A 20946-nucleotide genomic window follows, 5' to 3' on the forward strand; every position below is an offset into this window, starting at 1 on the left:
CGTTACCTGTCACTGGCAATCATGCTCACTTAGCTTCTACTGCCCACGGCACCGCCTGGTACCATGCGACCGGGACTCTTTGAAGCTGGGCTTCTGCAATGTCATTGCGGCATCGCTGACAGCAGCGGGTGAAAAGAGGCTGAGTTAATGACCCTGCCCTGGAGGAGGGGGGAATTGAGCTTTCGCAAGTTACTTTTCACTGCTGCTCGGTGGGTCCTGGCTGCCAGTTGGAAGTGGCTGGATCAACCTGACTGCCATTGGGTGGTGGATAAATTATGTCACTGGTACACTATGTACAAGCTTAAGGCTTCCAGGCGGGGCACATTGCCCCAGTTTGACCGCATTTGGTGGAAATTTGAACAATGGAAACTTTCAGTGATCTCTTCTGATTGTGCTGTCAAGACGACGACGGGAACTCCCTACAGCCATTTCCTATTGGCGATCTACACGGGGAAGATCGCTCCTGCCCAGAAAGCCCGCTAGACCATCAGGATTGCTGGGGGGAGGTGGGGGTGAGTCAGAGCCGGATATTCACGGTATTTCCCTATTCGCGGTCCGGCTCTGCCCCTATCCCCCGCAAATAATGAGGGAGATGTATACTCCTAACTGGCTATAAATCTGCTGGCTTCAGAAAGCTGGAATTTCAATGCCAGTGTCCGGCACTGATTTTCTGGGTTTAATGCTGGCTGAATAGCGAGCCCACAATCTCTTTTAGCCCTCTTATTAGAAATTCCCGTCTAAACTGAACTCCCACCTCTTCGATCAGTGTTTGGGAAGACCCGATGGCGGCTGCTGCCTGCGACTGCGCTGGAGCCTGAACACTTGCTGCCTGGAGCTACCACGTGGCCTGTCTAACTTGCTAGTGGGCTACACCTAATCGGGGTTGAGCTGCCTCTGCGGACTGGATCGATTTCACTTCCCTTAACGTACCGCATATACGAACGTCTTAAGCGGTTTTACAAAACTACAAGAGAGTAATTTTATATTACAGTCCTGTATATCAATCTATCGTCGTGTTTCTCGACTCGGTCTTGCTGTCAGTGGTGTAGCGAGGGCGAGAGGCGCCCCTCCTCCGCCCTCATCCCCCTCCCCAATTCCCCCTGCTGCCTGCCCCACCCCCCTTCCCTCTATACGTCTAGTTGTTCACCACCGTGAGTAACAACTTCAACGTGCTCCTCACGACCACGGCGGCTCGCCCCAACGTCACTTCCTGTGCGCGGCACCCAGGAGCGACGTCAGTGGGAGGGAGAGCCGACGCGGTCACGAGGAACATGAAGTTGTTGTCTGCAGCGGTGAACAACTAGAGATATGGAGGAAGGAAGGTGGGGGGCGCATGCGTGGCGAAGGGAGGAGTGGTAAGAGGTGGAGAGGGTGCTGGCGCCCGGGGGGGAACGCCCACCCTCCTTTACTATGCCACTGCCTGGAGTAGCCCCTTGCCAGTCAGGTTTTCACAATATCCACAATGAATACGCATAAACTTGATTTGCATTCTCTGCCTCCATTATATGCACATTTCTTTCATGCAGATTCATTATGGATATCCTGAAAACCTGACTGCCAAGGGGGTACTTAATTTGCATACACTTTCTTTAGTATATGCAAATTTCTTTCATGCAGATTCATTATGGATATCCTGAAAACCTGACTGCCAAGGGGGTACTTAATTTGCATACACTTTCTTTAGTATATGCAAATTTCTTTCATGCAGATTCATCATGGATATCCCAAAAACCTGACTGCTAAGGGGGTACTTGATTATATCCAAATATCCAAACTCCTAAATAAGCATCTCCCTTAGGTATCCATTTAACCTTCTCCTAAAAAAGCATCTCCCTTAGGTATCCACTTAACTGATTCCTTCAAAGTTAGGTATCTTTCTTCAGTTGCCTATATTGTTTTCCCCACTGAACCTTGTAACTACTTGAACCCTGTCAAGTTATTCTATCGATAAATCCAGATATCTTATACTTGTATTTCTATACCACAACATGTAATTTACTTAAATCATTGTAATGTAATTCTCTCGGTAATGTCCTGATCTCTTTTAACTGTAATCCGCTTAGAACCGCAAGGCATAGGCGGAATAGAAATCACAAATGTAATGTAATGATTTGCATACACTGCCATTATTATATTCAAATTTCTTTCATGCATATTCATTATGGATATCCTGAAAACCTGACTCCAAGGGGGTATTTAATTTGCATACACTTTCTTTAGTATATGCAAATTTCTTTCATGCAGATTCATTATGGATATCCCAAAAACCTGACTGCTAAGGGGGTACTTGATTATATCCAAATATCCAAACTCCTAAATAAGCATCTTCCTTAGGTATCCACTTAACTGATTCCTTCGAAGTTAGGTATCTTTCTTCAGTTGCCTATATTGTTTTCCCCACTGAACCTTGTAACTACTTGAACCCTGTCAAGCTATTCTATCGATAAATCCAGATATCTTATACTTGTATTTCTATACCACAACATGTAATTTACTTAAATCATTGTAATGTAATTCTCTCGGTAATGTCCTGATCTCTTTTAACTGTAATCCGCTTAGAACCGCAAGGCACAGGCGGAATAGAAATCACAAATGTAATGTAATGATTTGCATACACTGCCATTATTATATTCAAATTTCTTTCATGCATATTCATTATGGATATCCTGAAAACCTGACTCCAAGGGGGTATTTAATTTGCATACACTTTCTTTAGTATATGCAAATTTCTTTCATGCAGATTCATCATGGATATCCCAAAAACCTGACTGCTAAGGGGGTACTTGATTATATCCAAATATCCAAACTCCTAAATAAGCATCTCCCTTAGGTATCCATTTAACCTTCTCCTAAAAAAGCATCTCCCTTAGGTATCCACTTAACTGATTCCTTCAAAGTTAGGTATCTTTCTTCAGTTGCCTATATTGTTTTCCCCACTGAACCTTGTAACTACTTGAACCCTGTCAAGTTATTCTATCGATAAATCCAGATATCTTATACTTGTATTTCTATACCACAACATGTAATTTACTTAAATCATTGTAATGTAATTCTCTCGGTAATGTCCTGATCTCTTTTAACTGTAATCCGCTTAGAACCGCAAGGCATAGGCGGAATAGAAATCACAAATGTAATGTAATGATTTGCATACACTGCCATTATTATATTCAAATTTCTTTCATGCATATTCATTATGGATATCCTGAAAACCTGACTCCAAGGGGGTATTTAATTTGCATACACTTTCTTTAGTATATGCAAATTTCTTTCATGCAGATTCATTATGGATATCCCAAAAACCTGACTGCTAAGGGGGTACTTGATTATATCCAAATATCCAAACTCCTAAATAAGCATCTTCCTTAGGTATCCACTTAACTGATTCCTTCGAAGTTAGGTATCTTTCTTCAGTTGCCTATATTGTTTTCCCCACTGAACCTTGTAACTACTTGAACCCTGTCAAGCTATTCTATCGATAAATCCAGATATCTTATACTTGTATTTCTATACCACAACATGTAATTTACTTAAATCATTGTAATGTAATTCTCTCGGTAATGTCCTGATCTCTTTTAACTGTAATCCGCTTAGAACCGCAAGGCACAGGCGGAATAGAAATCACAAATGTAATGTAATGATTTGCATACACTGCCATTATTATATTCAAATTTATTTCATGCATATTCATTATGGATATCCTGAAAACCTGACTCCAAGGGGGTATTTAATTTGCATACACTTTCTTTAGTATATGCAAATTTCTTTCATGCAGATTCATCATGGATATCCTGAAAACCTGACTGCTAAGGGGGGTACTTGATTTGCATACATTTCCATTATTATATTCAAATTTCTTTCATGCATATTCATTATGGACATCCTGAAAACCTGACTGCCAAGGGGGCGTTCCAGGACTGAATTAGAAACCCTGATCTAGCGTATAAACAACAAACTCCATAAACTCACCCACTCTGTGTAGGAAGAGCTTGGCTTTGGGTGGGAAGTTGTAGTTGATGACATTGTCGAGCATGGGGATGTCAATGCCACGAGCCGCCACATCAGTGACAATCAGCGTCGAACACTTGCCATGCACAAACTTGCCAACATTGATCTTACGGGCTGTCTGGTCCAAGGAACTGTAAATGTGTGAGCAGTCGATACCCTCCAGAGTCAGCAGCTAGAGAGAGGAAGGGAGACGAATGAGCTCCAAAGCCTGCATACAATCCGGGAGGGTCCTGAACCTGCTGGAAGACCCCAGACACCCCATAGTGCTGCAGCTTTTTATGAGTGCATCGCAACAGTACTGCGCTCCTCAAAGTGCCGAGCAGTATGTCAAGGCTTTATATCCCTACCACACTCCCCCGCACTAACTAGACCAGTTCTCTCTCACTGCAATCTACATAGGTACCTAATGCATAGGAAGACAAACCGAGTGGTTTTACTTAAAATCATCTCCAAAGAAGCCACCTGCTGCAGTTTCACTACAGAAACAAGAACATAAGAATAGCTTTACTGGGTCAGACCAATGGTCCATCAAGCCCAGTAGCCCGTTCTCAATCCAGGTCACTAGTACCTGGCCAAAACCTAAAGAGCAGCAACATTCCATGCTACCAATACATGGCAAGCAGTGGCTTCCCCCATGTCTTTCTCAATAACAGACTAGAGAGCTGCACGGGAACGGGGACGATGGGAATCCCCCTAGGGTCGCGGGGTTCCTGCGGGGTTGGATGTACTCGCGAGGCTCGTCTTCTCCCTACCTGCCCTGCCGCAGCACACAGCCAATCGGAAGTCTTCGGGAGGGAGGGAGGGCTTAAGCAAAGTCCTCCCTTCCTCCGACGTCAGCAGGGAAGAAGACAGATGCCAGACTATGGGGGAGCGGAGGGAAAAAGATGGGTGCCAGACCAATTTGGAAGGGGGGAGAAAGGGAGAGGCACAGTAACAGAGCAAATGGAAGACGCAGAGAGAAGAGAGATAGTAGATGGAAGGAATTGAATGAGAACATGAGGAAAGCAGAAACCAGGCAACAAAGGTAGGAAAAAAATTCTATTTCTTCTTCTTTTCTTTTTTTTTTGCTTCAGGATAAAGTAGTATATTAGTTGTGTTGATAAAAATGTATAAACATTAGAGGCTCTGGTAGAAAGCTGTTTACAAAGTATGTATTCTTCCCAATTAATATTTCCAAATTAATGAAGTCTCTTTGCTTATTTGTAAATGGGTTTCTACCAGAGCCTTTAATTCAGTAGCATAATTAAATGAAATAACTATTTATGAAGTTTATAGGGACGGGCAGGGACGGAGGGGATTCCTCGCGGGGACGGAGGGGATTCCTCGCGGGGACGGAGGGATTCCTCACGGGGATGGGTGGGGATGGGTGGGACTTTGGCGGGGACGGGTGGGATTTCTGTCCCCGCGCAACTCTCTATAACAGACTATGAAGTTTTCCTCCAGGAACTTGTCCAAACCTTTCTTAAAACCAGCTATGCTATCCGCTCTTACCACATCCTTTGGCTTAACTATTCTCTGAGTGAAAAAAAATTTCCTCCTATGGGTTTTAAGAGTATTTCCCTGTAACTTATATCCAGTGTCCCCTAGTCTTTGTAATTTTTGACAGCGTAATAAGGACATGGGAGAGGTCGTTACTATTTTCTTTGAGCGTGAGGGAGCTATGTTGTATTCAGACAGGGTGCAGTGAACTGGAAACAGGAAATTTAGGGAGTGGAGAAAGAAAAGCTATTGAAAGAAACTGGAGAACACAGTGAATCCTTCACCCCTTCAGAAGCACGTGGCAGTCATCTCTGGGGTACATGGCCAAGCAGACTCTTTTGGTGGAAGATAGTGTGGAGAGAGAACACTTAATACTCTGTCACATCGGATAAAAGAAAGCAGAGACAGTGCATGTCTCGGGTGTTAATGGCGAGACGATTCGAGACAACTGTAGGACCTCACAGGTTCTCACTCACAGCTCTATTATCTTCTGTTATATCAGCAACGGAAGATCCATAAACATAGCAAATAAAGTCACGGTAACGGGTGGGATGAGGTTCTGAAGTGAAAGGGCACTGACTTGGTGGGGGAGGGTGGTGTCAGGACACTGCATTGAGGGACTCACCTCCTTGAGGTACTCGGCATGGTGCTTGGTGGCCACAAAGATAACCGTCTGCTCCTGGGGCTTCGCCACGTTGCGTAGGAGATGCAGGAGTACAGCAGGCTTGTCATCTGTTCGCACATGGAAGAATGCCAGCTAGAAACAGAGAGGAGTCAAATTATATAGTGCACTGTTTCACTCTGTGCTAAAAGGGGGAATCCTGGACTTTTCCTACTCATATATGGTTCCTGCACAGCCAGGATACAGGTTTTATAGGGGGATCTGAAAAGGGGCCCCAAACTTCCCCAACATCTGCCCTGAATTTCACAGCACTGGGGAGACTGGAAGAGATAGTAAGATAGTTTATAGTCATCAATGTTTAGGCTTTTCACAAAAAGATCAGAGAAACTCCAAGAAGGACCACCTAATCTGGAATCCCTCCAACTTGGTCTATGCGACCAAGAGACTGCACAGGATGTACTCTCATCTGCTGGAGACTGAGAAATACTCAGAAGTGGGGGACCACACAAGATACTTAAAAGCTGATGTCACCAGTAGTAGCTCTCTGTCCATCTGCTGATAGGAAAAGGCAAACCTACATGTCTGGACTGGTCTGGAGGGACACTAGGGGAATAGAATTTCACACAGACATCTTCGTTCAGCTTGTACATGGAGGGAGCTTTTCATATCTCCTTGTTTAGAGTCCCATAGTTAATATAAAAGATGTTTTCTTTCCTAAATCTGATGTAAAGAGACACACTCACCTTTAGATGGTCACTCAACTTGGTATCAACATCTAATCGAATCAGTACTGGCTCTGTGAGACCTGGGCAGATAGAGAGAGAAGTGAATGAAGTAGACAGACAGGCTAGGGAATATCTGAAAAGCCAGGCTGTCTCCCTGCAGTGACTGCAATACTATGTAGCGAGAGGATCAACAGCACCACGACTCCTTAGTCTGGGTAGGTACTATGTTATCTATTTGTGGATACACCCCCAAGTTATTGAGCTATGGATAATCCCACAGCAGATGGAGCCAGCGTATGTGGTTCTAGTGGTCTGGAAGCCCATGTCACAGGATACGATTATACCCCTGTACAATGTGCAGAACAAGAACTAGCAGAGGACACCTCCAAGGCAGAACCAGTTCTCACATCTAATACACAACTTATTAATCACACTATACCAAAAAGGTTCAAGGCAATTTACATTCAAAGATGCCGTAAAATCTACGAGAAAATACAAAAGCAATCAATAATTAAAATATCATCATAACATGAATATTACAAGTCACATAAAAAAAATTTCAAATTTTTACAAAAACTTAATTAATTGAAATTACTCCTAATGAAAACTGGTAGATTATTACTATATTTTCCACAGATTAGAGGAGTACGCTATAAATGACAGCTCAACTCCTCTTCTGCTTACGCTGCCTTTACAATTTGGAATAAAGTACCCCCTGATCTGGTGGAAGAATAATCAGATTATCTGACGAGTCAGTCTGGAATATACGATGAACAATGGAAGTTGCACTTGGTGTGCTATTTCCTTATTGACCAAGTGGTGCAATGTGCCATCTCCTTGAGGGCCTATCTCCCTGGACACGTACCTTACAGTGCTGCCTTGTTCCTCCCTTCACCTGCTAAGTGATCGGGTGCCATCGAAAGCTATTTACACAAAATTGGCAGCACAGCCTGGTGAGATGGGACCCACAGGCTCAGCTTGTAACTGTGGACACAGGCTCAGCTTGTAAACATGTTATTTATTGCTCTCTCAGGGTTTCCACAGCTGGCATTGTGCTTGTTGCAGGTTTCCGGGTTTTGCTGCGCCTTTGTCAGGTAGAAACCGACGTTTCAGCCACCATGCTGTGGCTTTCTTCAATTCCAGCAGCGGAAACCTTGAGAACATCTAACCCAGCTCCACGGGGAGAACATCTTTAAACCTACCAGAGACTTTTTCCATTCTATTGACTTTCCCGCCAAAATTTAAATTTCTGACCAACTGACTTTCCCGCCAAAATTCAAATTGGTGGACTGCCCTGTTCCCAATCAAGTCAGTGAACACACTGTTTCCAAAATCACACTGCAGACTTCAAAGCACACCCTGAAGAAAGCCCTGGCTCAAAACATCAGTTTCTACCTAATAAAGACGCAGCGAGACCCGGAAACCTACAACAAGCATGTTATTTATTGATATTTTTTTTTTTTTACCAACTTGCTTTTTCTTGCTGATTTTCAGTAAAATACTACATAAATTTACATTTTTCCCCCCAACACGTCCAAACTATTTCCTACAAATCTGACAGCAACTCATAAAACAGTAGTAAAATACAGATGGAGCTTGACACATTGACTCAGGCAGTCTGCTCCAGGCATACAGTGCAGCAAGATAGAAGGGATAGAGTCTGGAGTTGGCAGTGGTGAAGGGCAAAGATAAGAGGGACTTACCTGATGGAGTTTATTGGGGGGGGGAGCATAGGGGGAGATAAGTATGGACAGATATTGAGAGGCTGCAGAGTGAGTGCACTTGTAGGTTAGTAAGAGGAGTCTGAACTGCGTTTAGAAATGGATGAGGAGCCAATGAAGTGACCTGAGGACAGAGGTAATGTAAGTAATTGCGGCTCTGGTGGAATATAAGTCATGCAGCAGAATTCTGAATGGATTGAAGGGGAGAAAAATGGTTGAGTGGAAGACCTGAGAGAAGCAAGTTGCAGTAGTCTAGGCAAGAGATGATGAGAGTTTGGATAGAGTTTTGGTAATGTGCTCAGAAAGGAGAGGTTGGATTTTGGTAATCTTATAGAGGAAAAAGCCACTAGAAGGCATTATAATTTAGTTAGCGATTCCTATCAAATGTCGTATATCCCACAGAATCTCTTAATACCAGAAGCACATTTACTGGAAGCCCAATGCATGGTGTCCAAGCGGGGACATCACCATCACAAAGCACTATTAGGTTTCCTGGGACAGCATCTCCTTTTCTCTTTCCACCCCTCAAAGTACATGACAGAATATGGAGGATCTCACCTGCCCGGGCAAATTCCACCAGCAGCTTAGGGAGTGTGGCAGAGAAAAGCAGCGTCTGACGGCTCTCGGGGAGCCGACCGATAATCTCCTGCAGCTGTTCCGCGAAGCCCATCTCAAATAGCCTGCACAGCAAAGGTCAGAAACAGATCACTTTGCTTAACAGTCCCTCCCTCCAACAATGTGTCTTAAAAACAAACCCTTAAAAGCTGCCGCCCGCAGCAGCAGCAGCAACAGACATGCTAAGAGCACAAATGGCAGAGCTGCTTTCTTCTCAGCCCTTGAAATAGATCATGCATACCTTACAGCAGAGGTGTCAGAGTCCCTCCTCGGGGGCCGCAATCCAGTCGGGTTTTCAGGATTTCTCCAATGAATATGCATTGAAAGCAGTGCATGCAAATAGATCTCATGCATATTCAATTGGGGAAATCCTGAAAACCCGACTGGATTGCGGCCCTCAAGGAGTGACTTTGACACCCCTGCCTTACAGAGACCTGAAAGAGGGATGGATGCTGGACCTTCCTGTTAGCAAATACCTGTGCTGATTTCTCTATGGTAGCATCTCTCTCCCTTTACAAATTCACCTGCAACAGGAGATATCCTTTGCATATCAGTCCCTATTACCAAATGTTACACTGGTTGCTGATGGAGGCAAGAGTCCTCTTCAAATTTGCTTGTATTTGTTTTAAATCAATATTTGGTACGTCTCCAGTCTACCTGGTTTCCAATTTTCTCCTGGATTGTTCCAACAAATCCACACGTAGAGTTCATTTATTTGCATATCCAACAGTAAAAGCCTGTCGATTTAAGAGATTTCTTGACAGAACTCTTGCCTTTCAGGCAGGCAAGATGAATGATTGGCTTGGTAAAATTATCCCATGCATTTCATCTTACCACTCCCTTCAGAAAATTATTAAAGATGCAGTTATTCGATAGATTTATAACCTAAGTTTTTACTGTTTTAGCTTATTATGTATTTCTTATGATTTGTGTATGTCGCTGACTGTTCAGTTTCTCTTGCTGTAAACCACCTCGAACTGTTGTGATGTGGCAGAATATAAAAATAAAGTTATTATTATTATAATTATTATAAGTGAAGCCTGAAATATAAGGCTTGTGAAGGCGACAGGTAGGCACGCCTTTGCAGAGTTTTCCCCAGCTTTCACTGGCATAATACTCCCCTTGGGAATGAGAATCCTGCCCCACCTTCTCTCCCTGGCCAACTAATAAGAATGCATAGCCTGCAATTTCATCGGACAGCTTGCAGGCCCCCCACCTCCACCTTCATGACTGTACCAGTGGATGGAATTGCAACAATGCTATAATTAGCAGCTCAGTACAGCTGGAGTAAACAGCCTGCTCTGTAACACTGCTTACAAAGACCCCCAGAACACAGTCGAACAGTCACGCTGCATGTCAGATTAGCTTGTAACAAAATAGACTGTGGGAGAGCCAGCACAGTCCCACTATATAAAAAAAAAAAGGGAGGGGGCAAGGGGAAGGTGGGCAGACAGCTCTTCCCTTCAGCATTGATCATTCTAATTCACTCTCTAACCTTTTAATAGTTGATTACTGTAACTTTCCTAAAAGAGACGTCCATAGGCCACTATTGAGATGGCTTGGGGAAATCCACTGCTTATTCCTAGGATAAGCAGAATAAAATCTGTTTTACTACTTGGGATCTAGCTAGGTACTTGGCACATGGGTTGGCCACCGTTAGAAACGGGATACTGGGCTTGATGGATCTTTGGTCTGTCCCAGTATAGCTATTCTTATGTGAGCCAAGTACAGGACAGTCAAGCCATTGTGACATCACTGTTGAGGTTGGCTCTTGGGCATTGATGGAATGAGGCATTATGACATCACAATCTCAGTTCTGGAATGTTGTTACTGTTTGGGTTTCTGCCAGGTGTTTGTGACTTCAACATAAGAATAGTCTTACTGGTCAGACCAATGGTCCATCAAGCCAAGTAGCCCGTTCTCATGGTGGCCAATCTTGGTCAATAGTACCTGGCCAAACCCGAGTACCGTATTTTCACGCATATAATGCGCGCGTTATACGTGTTTTTACAAACCGTGCATAACCTTGCGCGGTATACGCTTGAGCGCGCTATATAAATTTTTTTTTTACATAGTCCCCCCCCCCCGATTCACCCCCCCTCCGCAGGACCGCTCACACCCCCACCCCGAAGGACCGCTCGCACACACCCCCACCCTGAAGGACCGCTCGCACCCCCACAGCCTCCCGACCCCCCCCATCATGTAGAAGTTCCTACCGGTGTCCTGCTGCTTCCTCTTGGCGGTCCCGGCCCTTCCGTGAGCCCTGCACCTGCTGCTTCCTCTTCCGGCGGTTCGCCCTTTCTCTAACGTCAAGCCCTCTTGCCCCGCCGACTCCCCGACACGATCGGGGCAAGAGGGAGCTCAAGCCCTCTTGCCCCCCCCGACACGATTGTGGCAAAAGGGAGCCCAAGCCCTCTTGCCCCGCCGACTCCCCAACTCCCTGACAATATCGGGCCAGGAGGGAGCCCAAACCCTCCTGGCCACGGCGACCCCCTACCCCTACCCCGCACTACATTACGGGCAGGAGGGATCCCAGGCCCTCCTGCCCTCGACGCAAACCCCCCTCCCCCCAACGACCGCCCCCCCCCAAGAACCTCCGACCGCCCCCCCAGCCGACCCACGACCCCCCTGGCCGACCCCCACCCCCCTTCCCCGTTCCTTTGTGTAGTTGGCCGGACAGACGGGAGCCAAACCCGCCTGTCTGGCAGGCAGCCAACGACAGAATGAGGCCGGATTGGCCCATCGGTCTCAAAGCTCCGCCTACTGGTGGGGCCTAAGGCGCCTGGGCCAATCAGAATAGGCCCGGGAGCCTTTAGTCCCTCCTGGGGGCGGGGCCTTGGGCACATGGTCGGGTTGGGCCAGGGGGGTCGCGGGTCGGCTGGGTGGGCGGTCGGAGGTTCTTGGGGGGGGCGGTTGTTGGGGGGAGGGGGGTTTGCATCGAGGGCAGGAGGGCCTGGGATCCCTCCTGCCGTAATGTAGTGCGGGGTGGGGGTCACCGTGGCCAGGAGGGTTTGGGCTCCCTCCTGGCCCGATATTGTCGGGGAGTTGGGGAGTCGGCGGGGCAAGAGGGCTTGGGCTCCCTTTTGCCCCGATCGTGTCGGGGGGGGGCAAGAGGGCTTGAGCTCCCTCTTGCCCCGATCGTGTCGGGGGTGCCGCGGTTGGCTGGGGCAAGAGGGCTTGAGCTCCCTCTTGCCCCGATCGTGTTGGATAGTCGGCGGGGCAAGAGGGATTGACGTTAGAGAAAGGGCGAACCGCTGGAAGAGGAAGCAGCGCAGGCGCAGGGCTCACGGAAGGGCCAGGACCGCCAAGAGAAAGCAGCAGGACACCGGTAGGAGCTTCTACATGATGGGGGGGGGGTCGGGAGGCTGTGGGGGTGCGAGCGGTCCTTCAGGGTGGGGGTGCGGGTGGGAGTGCGTGCGAGCGGTCCTTCGGGGGGGGGGGGGCATCAGGCTTTCAGGGTGGGGACAGGACTTCAAGGGGGAGAGGAGAGTCGGGGTGGGCGAAAGGAGAGTCGGGGTGGCCAGAGGAGAGTCGGGGCGGGCGAAGGGAGAGTTGGGCAGCATGCGCGGTATACGGGTGTGCGCGGTATATAAAAATTTCTGTACATAAATTTGTGTTTTCCGCGCGCTATATCCGTGTGCGCGTTATCTACGTGAAAATACGGTAGTAGCAATATTTCATGCTACCGATCCAGTGCAAGCAGTAGCTTCCCCCATGTCTTTCTCAATTACAGATTATAGACTTTTCCTCCAGGAACTTGAAAAAAACACTTCCTCCTACTGGTTTTAAAAGTATTTCCCTGAAACATCATCAAGTGTCTCCTAGATCCAAAAAAACATGCCTAGATTGATTCAAACTGATAAGAAATTTGATTACCCCTCTCCTGAAAAAAATGTCACTGGCTTCCTCCTATTAAGCATCATGAAAAAAAAATATTACTACTAATCTATAAAGTACAGTAAAACCTTGGAATGCAAGTAACTTGGTTTGCCAGTGTTTTGCAAGACAAGCAAAACATTTGATTAAATTTTAACCTAATATACAAGCAAGGTCTTGCAATACGAGTACATACAGTATACACGTGTCACATCATCACAACTGAGCCGATGGTTCTTCTCTCTCTGACGCTGCGGGAGTATAGTGACTGTTCTAAACGAGCGACGTCTTGCAATACGAGTACGTACAGTATACACGCATCACATCATCACAACTGAGCAGATGGTTCTTCTCTCTCTGATGCTGCAGACGTGTAGTGACTGTTCTAAACAAGCAAAGTCTTGCAATACGACTACGTAAAGTATTTTGTATTAAATTTTTGGGTTGTGGAACGAATCCTCTGAGTTTCCATTATTTCTTATGGGGAAATCTGCTTTGATATACGAGTGCTTTGGATTACAAGCATGCTTCTGGTACGAATTATGCTTGTAAACCAAGGTTTAACTGTATTTAATTTTGGTAAGCCCACTCATCTTGCCCATCTACTGGTACCCTACACGCCATCAAGAACCCTTTTATCAAGCAATCTGAACCAAATCACTATCTCTACATATTGTGAACTGATTAATGACTATATTAGACAAGTGATCTTTTCAGCTCAGGGACTGCAGCTCTGGAACTCACTACCCACACATCTCTGACAAGAGACGTCAATAGAAAGATTTAAATCAAAACTGAAGACCTTTTGCTTTAGAGATGTCTATTCATAACACATTCATTTCCTGTGCAGGACAGTAAAACCCTAATAAAACTTGGAAACTTGCAGGTACCAGGGGCTGCTGAAAAGTTCTCAGCCCAATCAACAAAGTCAGGGCAGTCTCCATTGAGGTGATATACCTAATCCAGTGATTTTCCACTTTTTATGTTCTAGCAAAAAAAAAAAAAAAAAAAATCACTGGACTAAGTGTATTGTCCTTGATGGAGACTGCCCCGACTTTCGTGGTTGGGCCGAGAACTTTTCGGCAGTCCCACATATGTCAAACCCAAGACTAATGATGACCGGAATAAAATATTACCACTACAAGTACTTAAAGACAAATTTACATTATATGTAATTAAACCAGGACGTAAAAATCACGTTAGATACCAAAGTGGCAGTCATGCAGAACTTTTCCATAGGCTGCACATTTGACACCCCTGCCAAAGCATAGATGAGAAAACTGGCAGTGAAGTGATTTAGGTATAATCATCCCAGGTGACAGCCAAGTCCCCCATCAATGTAATGATTAACTGGGAAAGCTTACCAGCAGCCAAAAGGTGAAATAACACCTCTCTAAGGGTCACTCAGCTCTTCAGCCTTGAGAGTTCACACACACACACACACACACATTCTGAGCTCAGAGAGAGACATTTCAAGCCTGCACCCCCTCCCCCACTCACCTGTCTGCTTCGTCAAAGACCACATACTCCACACTGTGCAGTTTTAGATCCATTTCCAGTGCGACATGCATGAGACGTCCCGGGGTGGCAATGACTCTGCAAGGAACAAAAGAATATTAAAAATAGTTCTTAAGAACATAAGATTAACCTCAATGCGTCAGACCAATGGTCCATCTTACCCTGAATCCACAGTGGCCAATACAGATCATGAGTACCTCGCAGAAACCCAAATAGTAGCTACAAAAAATATACTGTGTATGCAGTCCATCTAACCTCTAACCCCCTCCTGTGCAGACAGCACAGGAAGCAAAGCCAGATGGGCTCCAGGAATAAACTGCCATCTATCTCCTCCTCCACCACAGCTGGTAAAGTCCTAGGTCGAGGCATTTACCATAGGGAGATGGAGAGAGGAGGAGAGGAGAATCTCACAGTATATATGACAAGCAACAGACCTGTAAACCAATCCCATCACTATCTGCCTACTACCAGCCATGAGATGTTTAAATACTTGTGTGGCATAAATGCGCAAGAGGCGAGTTTCTTTTATTTGAAAGAAAACTCTGGCATGAGAGAGCATAGGATGAGGTTAAGAGGCGATAGGCCCAGGAGTAATCTAAGGAAATATTTTTTATAGAAAGAGTGGTAGATGAATGGACAGTCTCCTGGTAGAGACAAAAAGACTCACAACAAAAATTAAATGGATCTATCACCAATAAAACAAATTAAAATATATCCGCTATAATAAAACCCTTAGCACGCATGCGCACTTGAAACTCCGTGCATCTGTGCTTTGTGCCTCCGCATGCACAGTAGGAGCCTGCACGGACGCACAGAGTTTCATGTGCACATGCGTGCTAAGGGTTTTATTATCCCAATTGCAAGGAGCCTTCAGCGGTTTCCACATCGCCCTCCCTCCGCGACACTGGGAGCCCGGAGCCAGTGTAGATGGCTGAAGCCTGGCTGGAGGAGAATGAGGAGGAGCTGCGAGAGCTCTGCAGAGGCAGGAGGTGCTGGATTTGGGGGAGAGAATGAGAGAAGGGAGAGATGCTGGACTCAAGTGAAGAAAGGAGAGAGAGACAGATGGATGAGAAGGACAGAGGGACTAAAAGGGGGACAGGGAGAGATAGACTTCAGGGAGGATGGAGGGGGCAGGAGAAAGAGAGATGGCCTTGGGAAAGGATGGAGAGGACAGGAAAGGGAAAGATGGCAAAAGGGGCAAAACAGGATCAGAGAGAGATGGTAGAGGGTGTGAAAGGGGGAAAGGGAGAGATGGAAATGGTAGGACCGCTGCTGCTTTGGGGCACTGAGGGAGGAGGGGTTGGTACATCAGGACCACTGCTACCACCTCGGGTAAGTAATGGGGGTCCAGGAGGCCAGACCCACACGGAGCAAAAGGTCCTGTCAGGTGATACATGCAATGGAAGATCTATGAGGGCCAAAAGGGTACAGAGAACTATGGAAATAGTGAAAGGTGAGGTGGTGGGACTGGAATCAGGCGGGGACATGGTAGAGGCGGGGCAAGGGTAGGGTCAGGGTATAGGTGGGGCTATTCTAGCACCTGTTCCTGTAACGAATGTAACGGGCTAAAACACCAGTGTATATATATATCTAAATGAAATAAATAGAAAGTGCTCAGTCAGTGATATAATCCAACCATACATCACAGCACAACCTCCAAAGACAAAGACTGCCTGAATTCAAGAAAGCAAGGAACAGGCACATGGGATCTCTTAGGGAAAGGAGGAGATGGTGGATGCTGCGGATGGGCCATTTGGCCTTTATCTGCCATCATGTTACTATGTTTCTATAACCATAAAGTTCTATGACATCACAATGCAGGTGTAAAGAGCCTTAGCCTATAGGAAGAGGAGATGCAAATGTTAAGAGCCTTAGCCAATAGGGAGAGGAGGAGATAGTGGATGCTGTGAATGGGCCATTTGGCCTTTCTATGATAAGTACCATTATTCAAACAGAGCTTTTAATAGGGATTTTAGCATGCCATCCTTTCAAATCTTATTACTTACATGTCTGGATTCTCGTGCAAAGCAGCAAATTGGTCTTCCATTCTATGAGAGAGAGATTATTGCTGAAAAGTTGCTGGTTTAGGGGCAGGAGCCCAGATACCCTCACAAACAGCTCAAATATCCCCTCCCAACTTTCACCTACTAAATTAGCCTTAGCTGGTGCCACACTTCCTGCCAGACTGGTAATGGCAAAGGCAGGTGGGAAAGAGGAGAACAGAGAAAACGGCTTGGCCTACCTGTCGCCTCCCAAGATCAGAGCGCTCTTCAGGCCAGTGAACTTTCCAAGCTGTGAGGGAAAGGACAGCAGGAAAAGTTAAACTGAAGGAACGTTACACACACTGCCGCTGTACTCCCTCCCTCCCTTTACGGTTCTCTCCGTCACCCCTTCAGAGCCTGGTATTAGGTTTCTGATAGAGGATACTCAAGGAAATCCGAGTAATCTTACTGGAACTCACAACGGATCTTAAAGAAAGGAAGAGACCTATCATGCAGTATTATGAAGAAGCCTAACACTGGAACAGAAACCTAAGAAGTGACTTATACACGAGCTGCAGCATAGGGAAAACCCAAAGTGACTGTACGGGATGCTGCAGAGCCACAAACACACAGAGGGGGACGGTGGTTCACTGACAGGCTTCTTGCTCTGTACCTCTTTCGTGAATTTCAAGGTCTGGAGGGCGAGCTCCCGGGTGGGCGAGAGAATAAGCGCCCTGGCCCCCGTCTGCGCACTGTGTATCTTCAACTTCTCAAACATCGGAATGAGGAAACAAGCCGTCTTGCCGCTGCCGGTCCGGGCCATAGCAACCACATCTTTTCCATCCAAGATCACTGGGATGGTCTACAAGACACAACAACTAAAATTACTTTGACAGCCAGAGAGGAAGTGAAGATGAGAAAGTGCTGAAGTCCAGGGACCTCTGGATTAATATGTGAACGGACAGCCATAAGAGCATAAGCAGTGCCTCTGCTGGGTCAGACCAGAGGTCCATCATGCCCAGCAGTCCGCTCACACGGCGGCCCATCAAGTCCAGGACCTATATCAGTGGTTCCCAAACCCTGTCCTGGGGGACCCCCAGCCAGTCGGGTTTTCAAGATATCCTAATGAATATGCATGAGAGAGATTTGCATATAATGGAAGCGACAGGTATGCAAATCTCTCTCATGCATATTCATTAGGGATATCTTGAAAACCCGACTGGCTGGGGGTCCCCCAGGACAGGGTTTGGGAACCACTGACCTATATAGTGATCCTCTATCTCAGTGATTCCCAACCCTGTCCTGGAGGAACACCAGGCCAATCGGGTTTTCAGGCTAGCCCTAATGAATATGCATGAGAGAGATTTGCATATGATGGAAGTGATAGGCATGCAAATTTGCTTCATGCATATTCATTAGGGCTAGCCTGAAAACCCGATTGGCCTGGTGTTCCTCCAGGACAGGGTTGGGAACCACTGCTCTATCTATACCAGGGGTAGGGAACTCCGGTCCTCGAGAGCCGTATTCCAGTCGGGTTTTCAGGATTTCCCCAATGAATATGCATTTGAAAGCAGTGCATGCAAATAGATCTCATGCATATTCATTGGGGAAATCCTGAAAACTCGACTGGAATACGGCTCTCGAGGACCGGTGTTCCCTACCCCTGACCTATCCCCTTCTATCCCCTTTTCCTTCTTGAACCCCAATACCGTACTCTGTCCTATCACACCCTCTGGAAGCCCTTTCCCATCACAGTGATCCCATCGACTTCAAGCTTCCACTCACTCAAAGCAGGCAGCAGCGCTAGAGAATGATGCGGGGGGAAAAGATTTGTCCCCGTCCCCACGAGCTCCATCCCCAGCACTGTATCGAAATGCTAAAGTAAATCCAATATCGCTCCTTGAAATTCAAAATTTTCTCTCGACATTAATGTGGGAATTTACATAATACTAATGAAAAAGAAAAATCTTTATTGGATCAATGAGGAATGTATTATTTATGTACCTATTTTAATTGTAAATTTATTGAACAAAAAGTATGATAAATAAAAACAAGCAAGCATTAGTGTTTAATATTTTACCAAAAAATAACCCCACTCCAACTCACCAGACCCAACAGCAATACCAACACAGCCAAAAAATGGTCTCCTTTAATTTCAAAGAACCCCCCAAGAACCACTTTCTCTTCTTCTGCTTGCCTGCTTCTCCTCCTAACCCCCCCAACCTAATGTGGCTAGGGGGGATGGGGAATAAGGAGAAAAGCAGGCAAGCAAGAGAGAGTGGACCCTAGAGTTAAAAAAAAAAAAAGAAAAGACTTACAGTGTGTAATGTAGAGGAGATTCCATTCCCACTCATAAGAACATAAGAATTGCCACTGCTGGGTCAGACCAGTGGTGCCGCTACCGCCTAACTCCGACTCCTTCCCTGTTGCTTTCTCCCTGCCACGACCCTCTCACTTCACCCAGAATATGGCTCCTGCCTGCTTCTTTTCTCCTCGCCGTCGCTGCTGCCACTGCTGCAAAACCCACAAAATGGCTCATTGCCGCAGGGTTTTAAATGTGTGTAGCAGTGGCGGTAGGGGCAATTGGGGTCGTCGAGGGGAGGACCAATTGGGTCCTCTCTTACAGAAGGAGGAGGTGGTGGAAGGAGGACAACGCCAGATCAGGTCTGCTTAACCCAACTCAGCGCAGCGTTGGCATCGCTGGAGGTAAGAAGAGGGGGTCAACTCAGCAAGGAGTTGTGGTAAAAAGTCAGTCCTATTTTTTTTTTTTTTTTACAGCGGGCGGTAAAACGTCTTGTCCCTGCATCTGTGGTGATGCGCCTGCAAATTTTTCCATTGTCACAGATTTACTGTGGCTCCCTGTTCCCATGTCTTTCTGTAAGTAGCACCACGGGCCACTCTTCCCTGCTGCAAAAGTATTAAGCCGGCTGTTCCCAAACCTGACCTGGTGATCCCCCAGCCAGTCGGAGTTTCAGCATATCCATTTTGAATAGGTGCAAGATAATCCGCATAAATTAGAGACCCAATATGGCCAAATGTATCTGATATACGTTCATTGTGGGATCACTGAGACAAGTTTAGGCATTCCTGCATTTAAGCTATACAATACCACAAACTTCTCCACTCTCTCTGTTCTGGATGCATTTTGTTCCCTCTCCCCAAGTCCCCCTCCTAAAAAGGCTGACCGTTACCTTTCTCTGGATGGGGGTGGGTACTTTGTAACCTTTCTTCAACACTCCTTTGAACACGGGGAAGCTGAGGCCTGGAAAATAAGAAATTCAACACACTAGTAAAATTTAGCAAAACAACAGGTAACCTGTGAACTGAATGCATTAAAAGACACATCTACTTTCTTAGAGTGGAAGTATTATCAATCGCTAAATGCAAAGTATTAAAAGATTTCAGAAGAAAAAAAAAAAATCACTTCCGCTGTCAGATCTTAACGTCCTGATTTACTAGTCACACAGAGCGTGGCCGGGCAGTTTAAAGCTTCCAGTTAATACCCTGTACATAGAGCAACAGTGCAAGAGCCTCGGTCCCGGTTTACAAGTTCCAGACAGAGAGACTGCAACAAAGGGTTAAGACTCCTAACCTATACATCACAGAGAGGCTGTGAGGGAACCCAAAGGTCTCTCACAATCGCACCCAGAGGCCACCAGATATCATCTCACAGACCAGATGGAAAGAGCTATCACAGATGCTGCCACTTCAATTAGTAGAGAGTCATGATAGAGTTAAAAACCTTGGGACAGCTGTACAGGTCCATGACCCCCCAACAGAAATACCTTCAGATCAGCAGCTGGAAAAAAAATCACAGCCCTCAGAACTGCATGACTGATGTTCTGGTTAACCCTCACTGCTGCTTCCAAAACTTCTCTTCACTAGCCCCTTTACGTTGTATCTGTCTTCCCATCCTGTTTCAGCCAGCTCCGACTGCTAACGTTTCCATTCTGAGCCCTACCATCGAAAGTATAAAAATATAAAAAAAGATGGCATGCTAAAATTTTAAAAAAACTTGGCCTCAAAACATGGCTATATCAGACAGCTTTTGGCTGAACAACATCCATTTCTGAGGCTTCAAGACCTCTTCCTTGTTTTCTTCCGTCTCCTTCCCACCCCTCCACTGCTTCCAATTCTCCTTTTTCTTATTTTCTCTGTTTACTCCCATGGATTGAATTTCTTCTTTCATATTATTTTCTGGCCTGCCAATTTGCACTTATGTGGCGATATTGGTGGTACCGTACTCCCCCGATATTCGCGGGAGTTCCGTTCCAGAAACCTTGCAAATCTTGAAAAACTGCAAATACGTTTTTTAGTGGGGGAGACAGGAGAGGGCAGCCGGAGACAGGAGAGCAGCCGGAGCGCCAACGAGTGAAGGAAATCACTCACGGTATGCTCTAACC

At 46.1% G+C, this 20946-nt stretch overlaps 1 protein-coding gene across 2 annotated transcripts in view; it reads right to left on the minus strand.

Annotated features, from left to right (window-relative positions):
• Nucleotides 1-20946, minus strand: part of DDX54 (DEAD-box helicase 54) — a 56488-nt gene that overhangs the window by 28268 nt on the left and 7274 nt on the right. For both annotated transcript variants that reach the window (XR_004540445.1, XM_033956377.1), the window contains exons 3-11: nt 19735-19805; nt 17217-17405; nt 16804-16853; nt 16568-16609; nt 14544-14639; nt 9111-9232; nt 6850-6911; nt 6110-6241; nt 3967-4177 (exon numbers count right to left, since the gene is read on the minus strand). Coding sequence is in view for 1 of the 2 variants with exons in the window: in XM_033956377.1 (XP_033812268.1) it covers nt 3967-4177; nt 6110-6241; nt 6850-6911; nt 9111-9232; nt 14544-14639; nt 16568-16609; nt 16804-16853; nt 17217-17405; nt 19735-19805 (975 nt within the window). In the remaining variant the exon portion in view is untranslated. The remainder of the gene's footprint in view (nt 1-3966; nt 4178-6109; nt 6242-6849; nt 6912-9110; nt 9233-14543; nt 14640-16567; nt 16610-16803; nt 16854-17216; nt 17406-19734; nt 19806-20946) is intronic.

The sequence above is a fragment of the Geotrypetes seraphini genome, chromosome 8, assembly GCF_902459505.1.
Source record: "Geotrypetes seraphini chromosome 8, aGeoSer1.1, whole genome shotgun sequence".
Classification (NCBI taxonomy): Eukaryota; Metazoa; Chordata; class Amphibia; order Gymnophiona; family Dermophiidae; genus Geotrypetes; species Geotrypetes seraphini.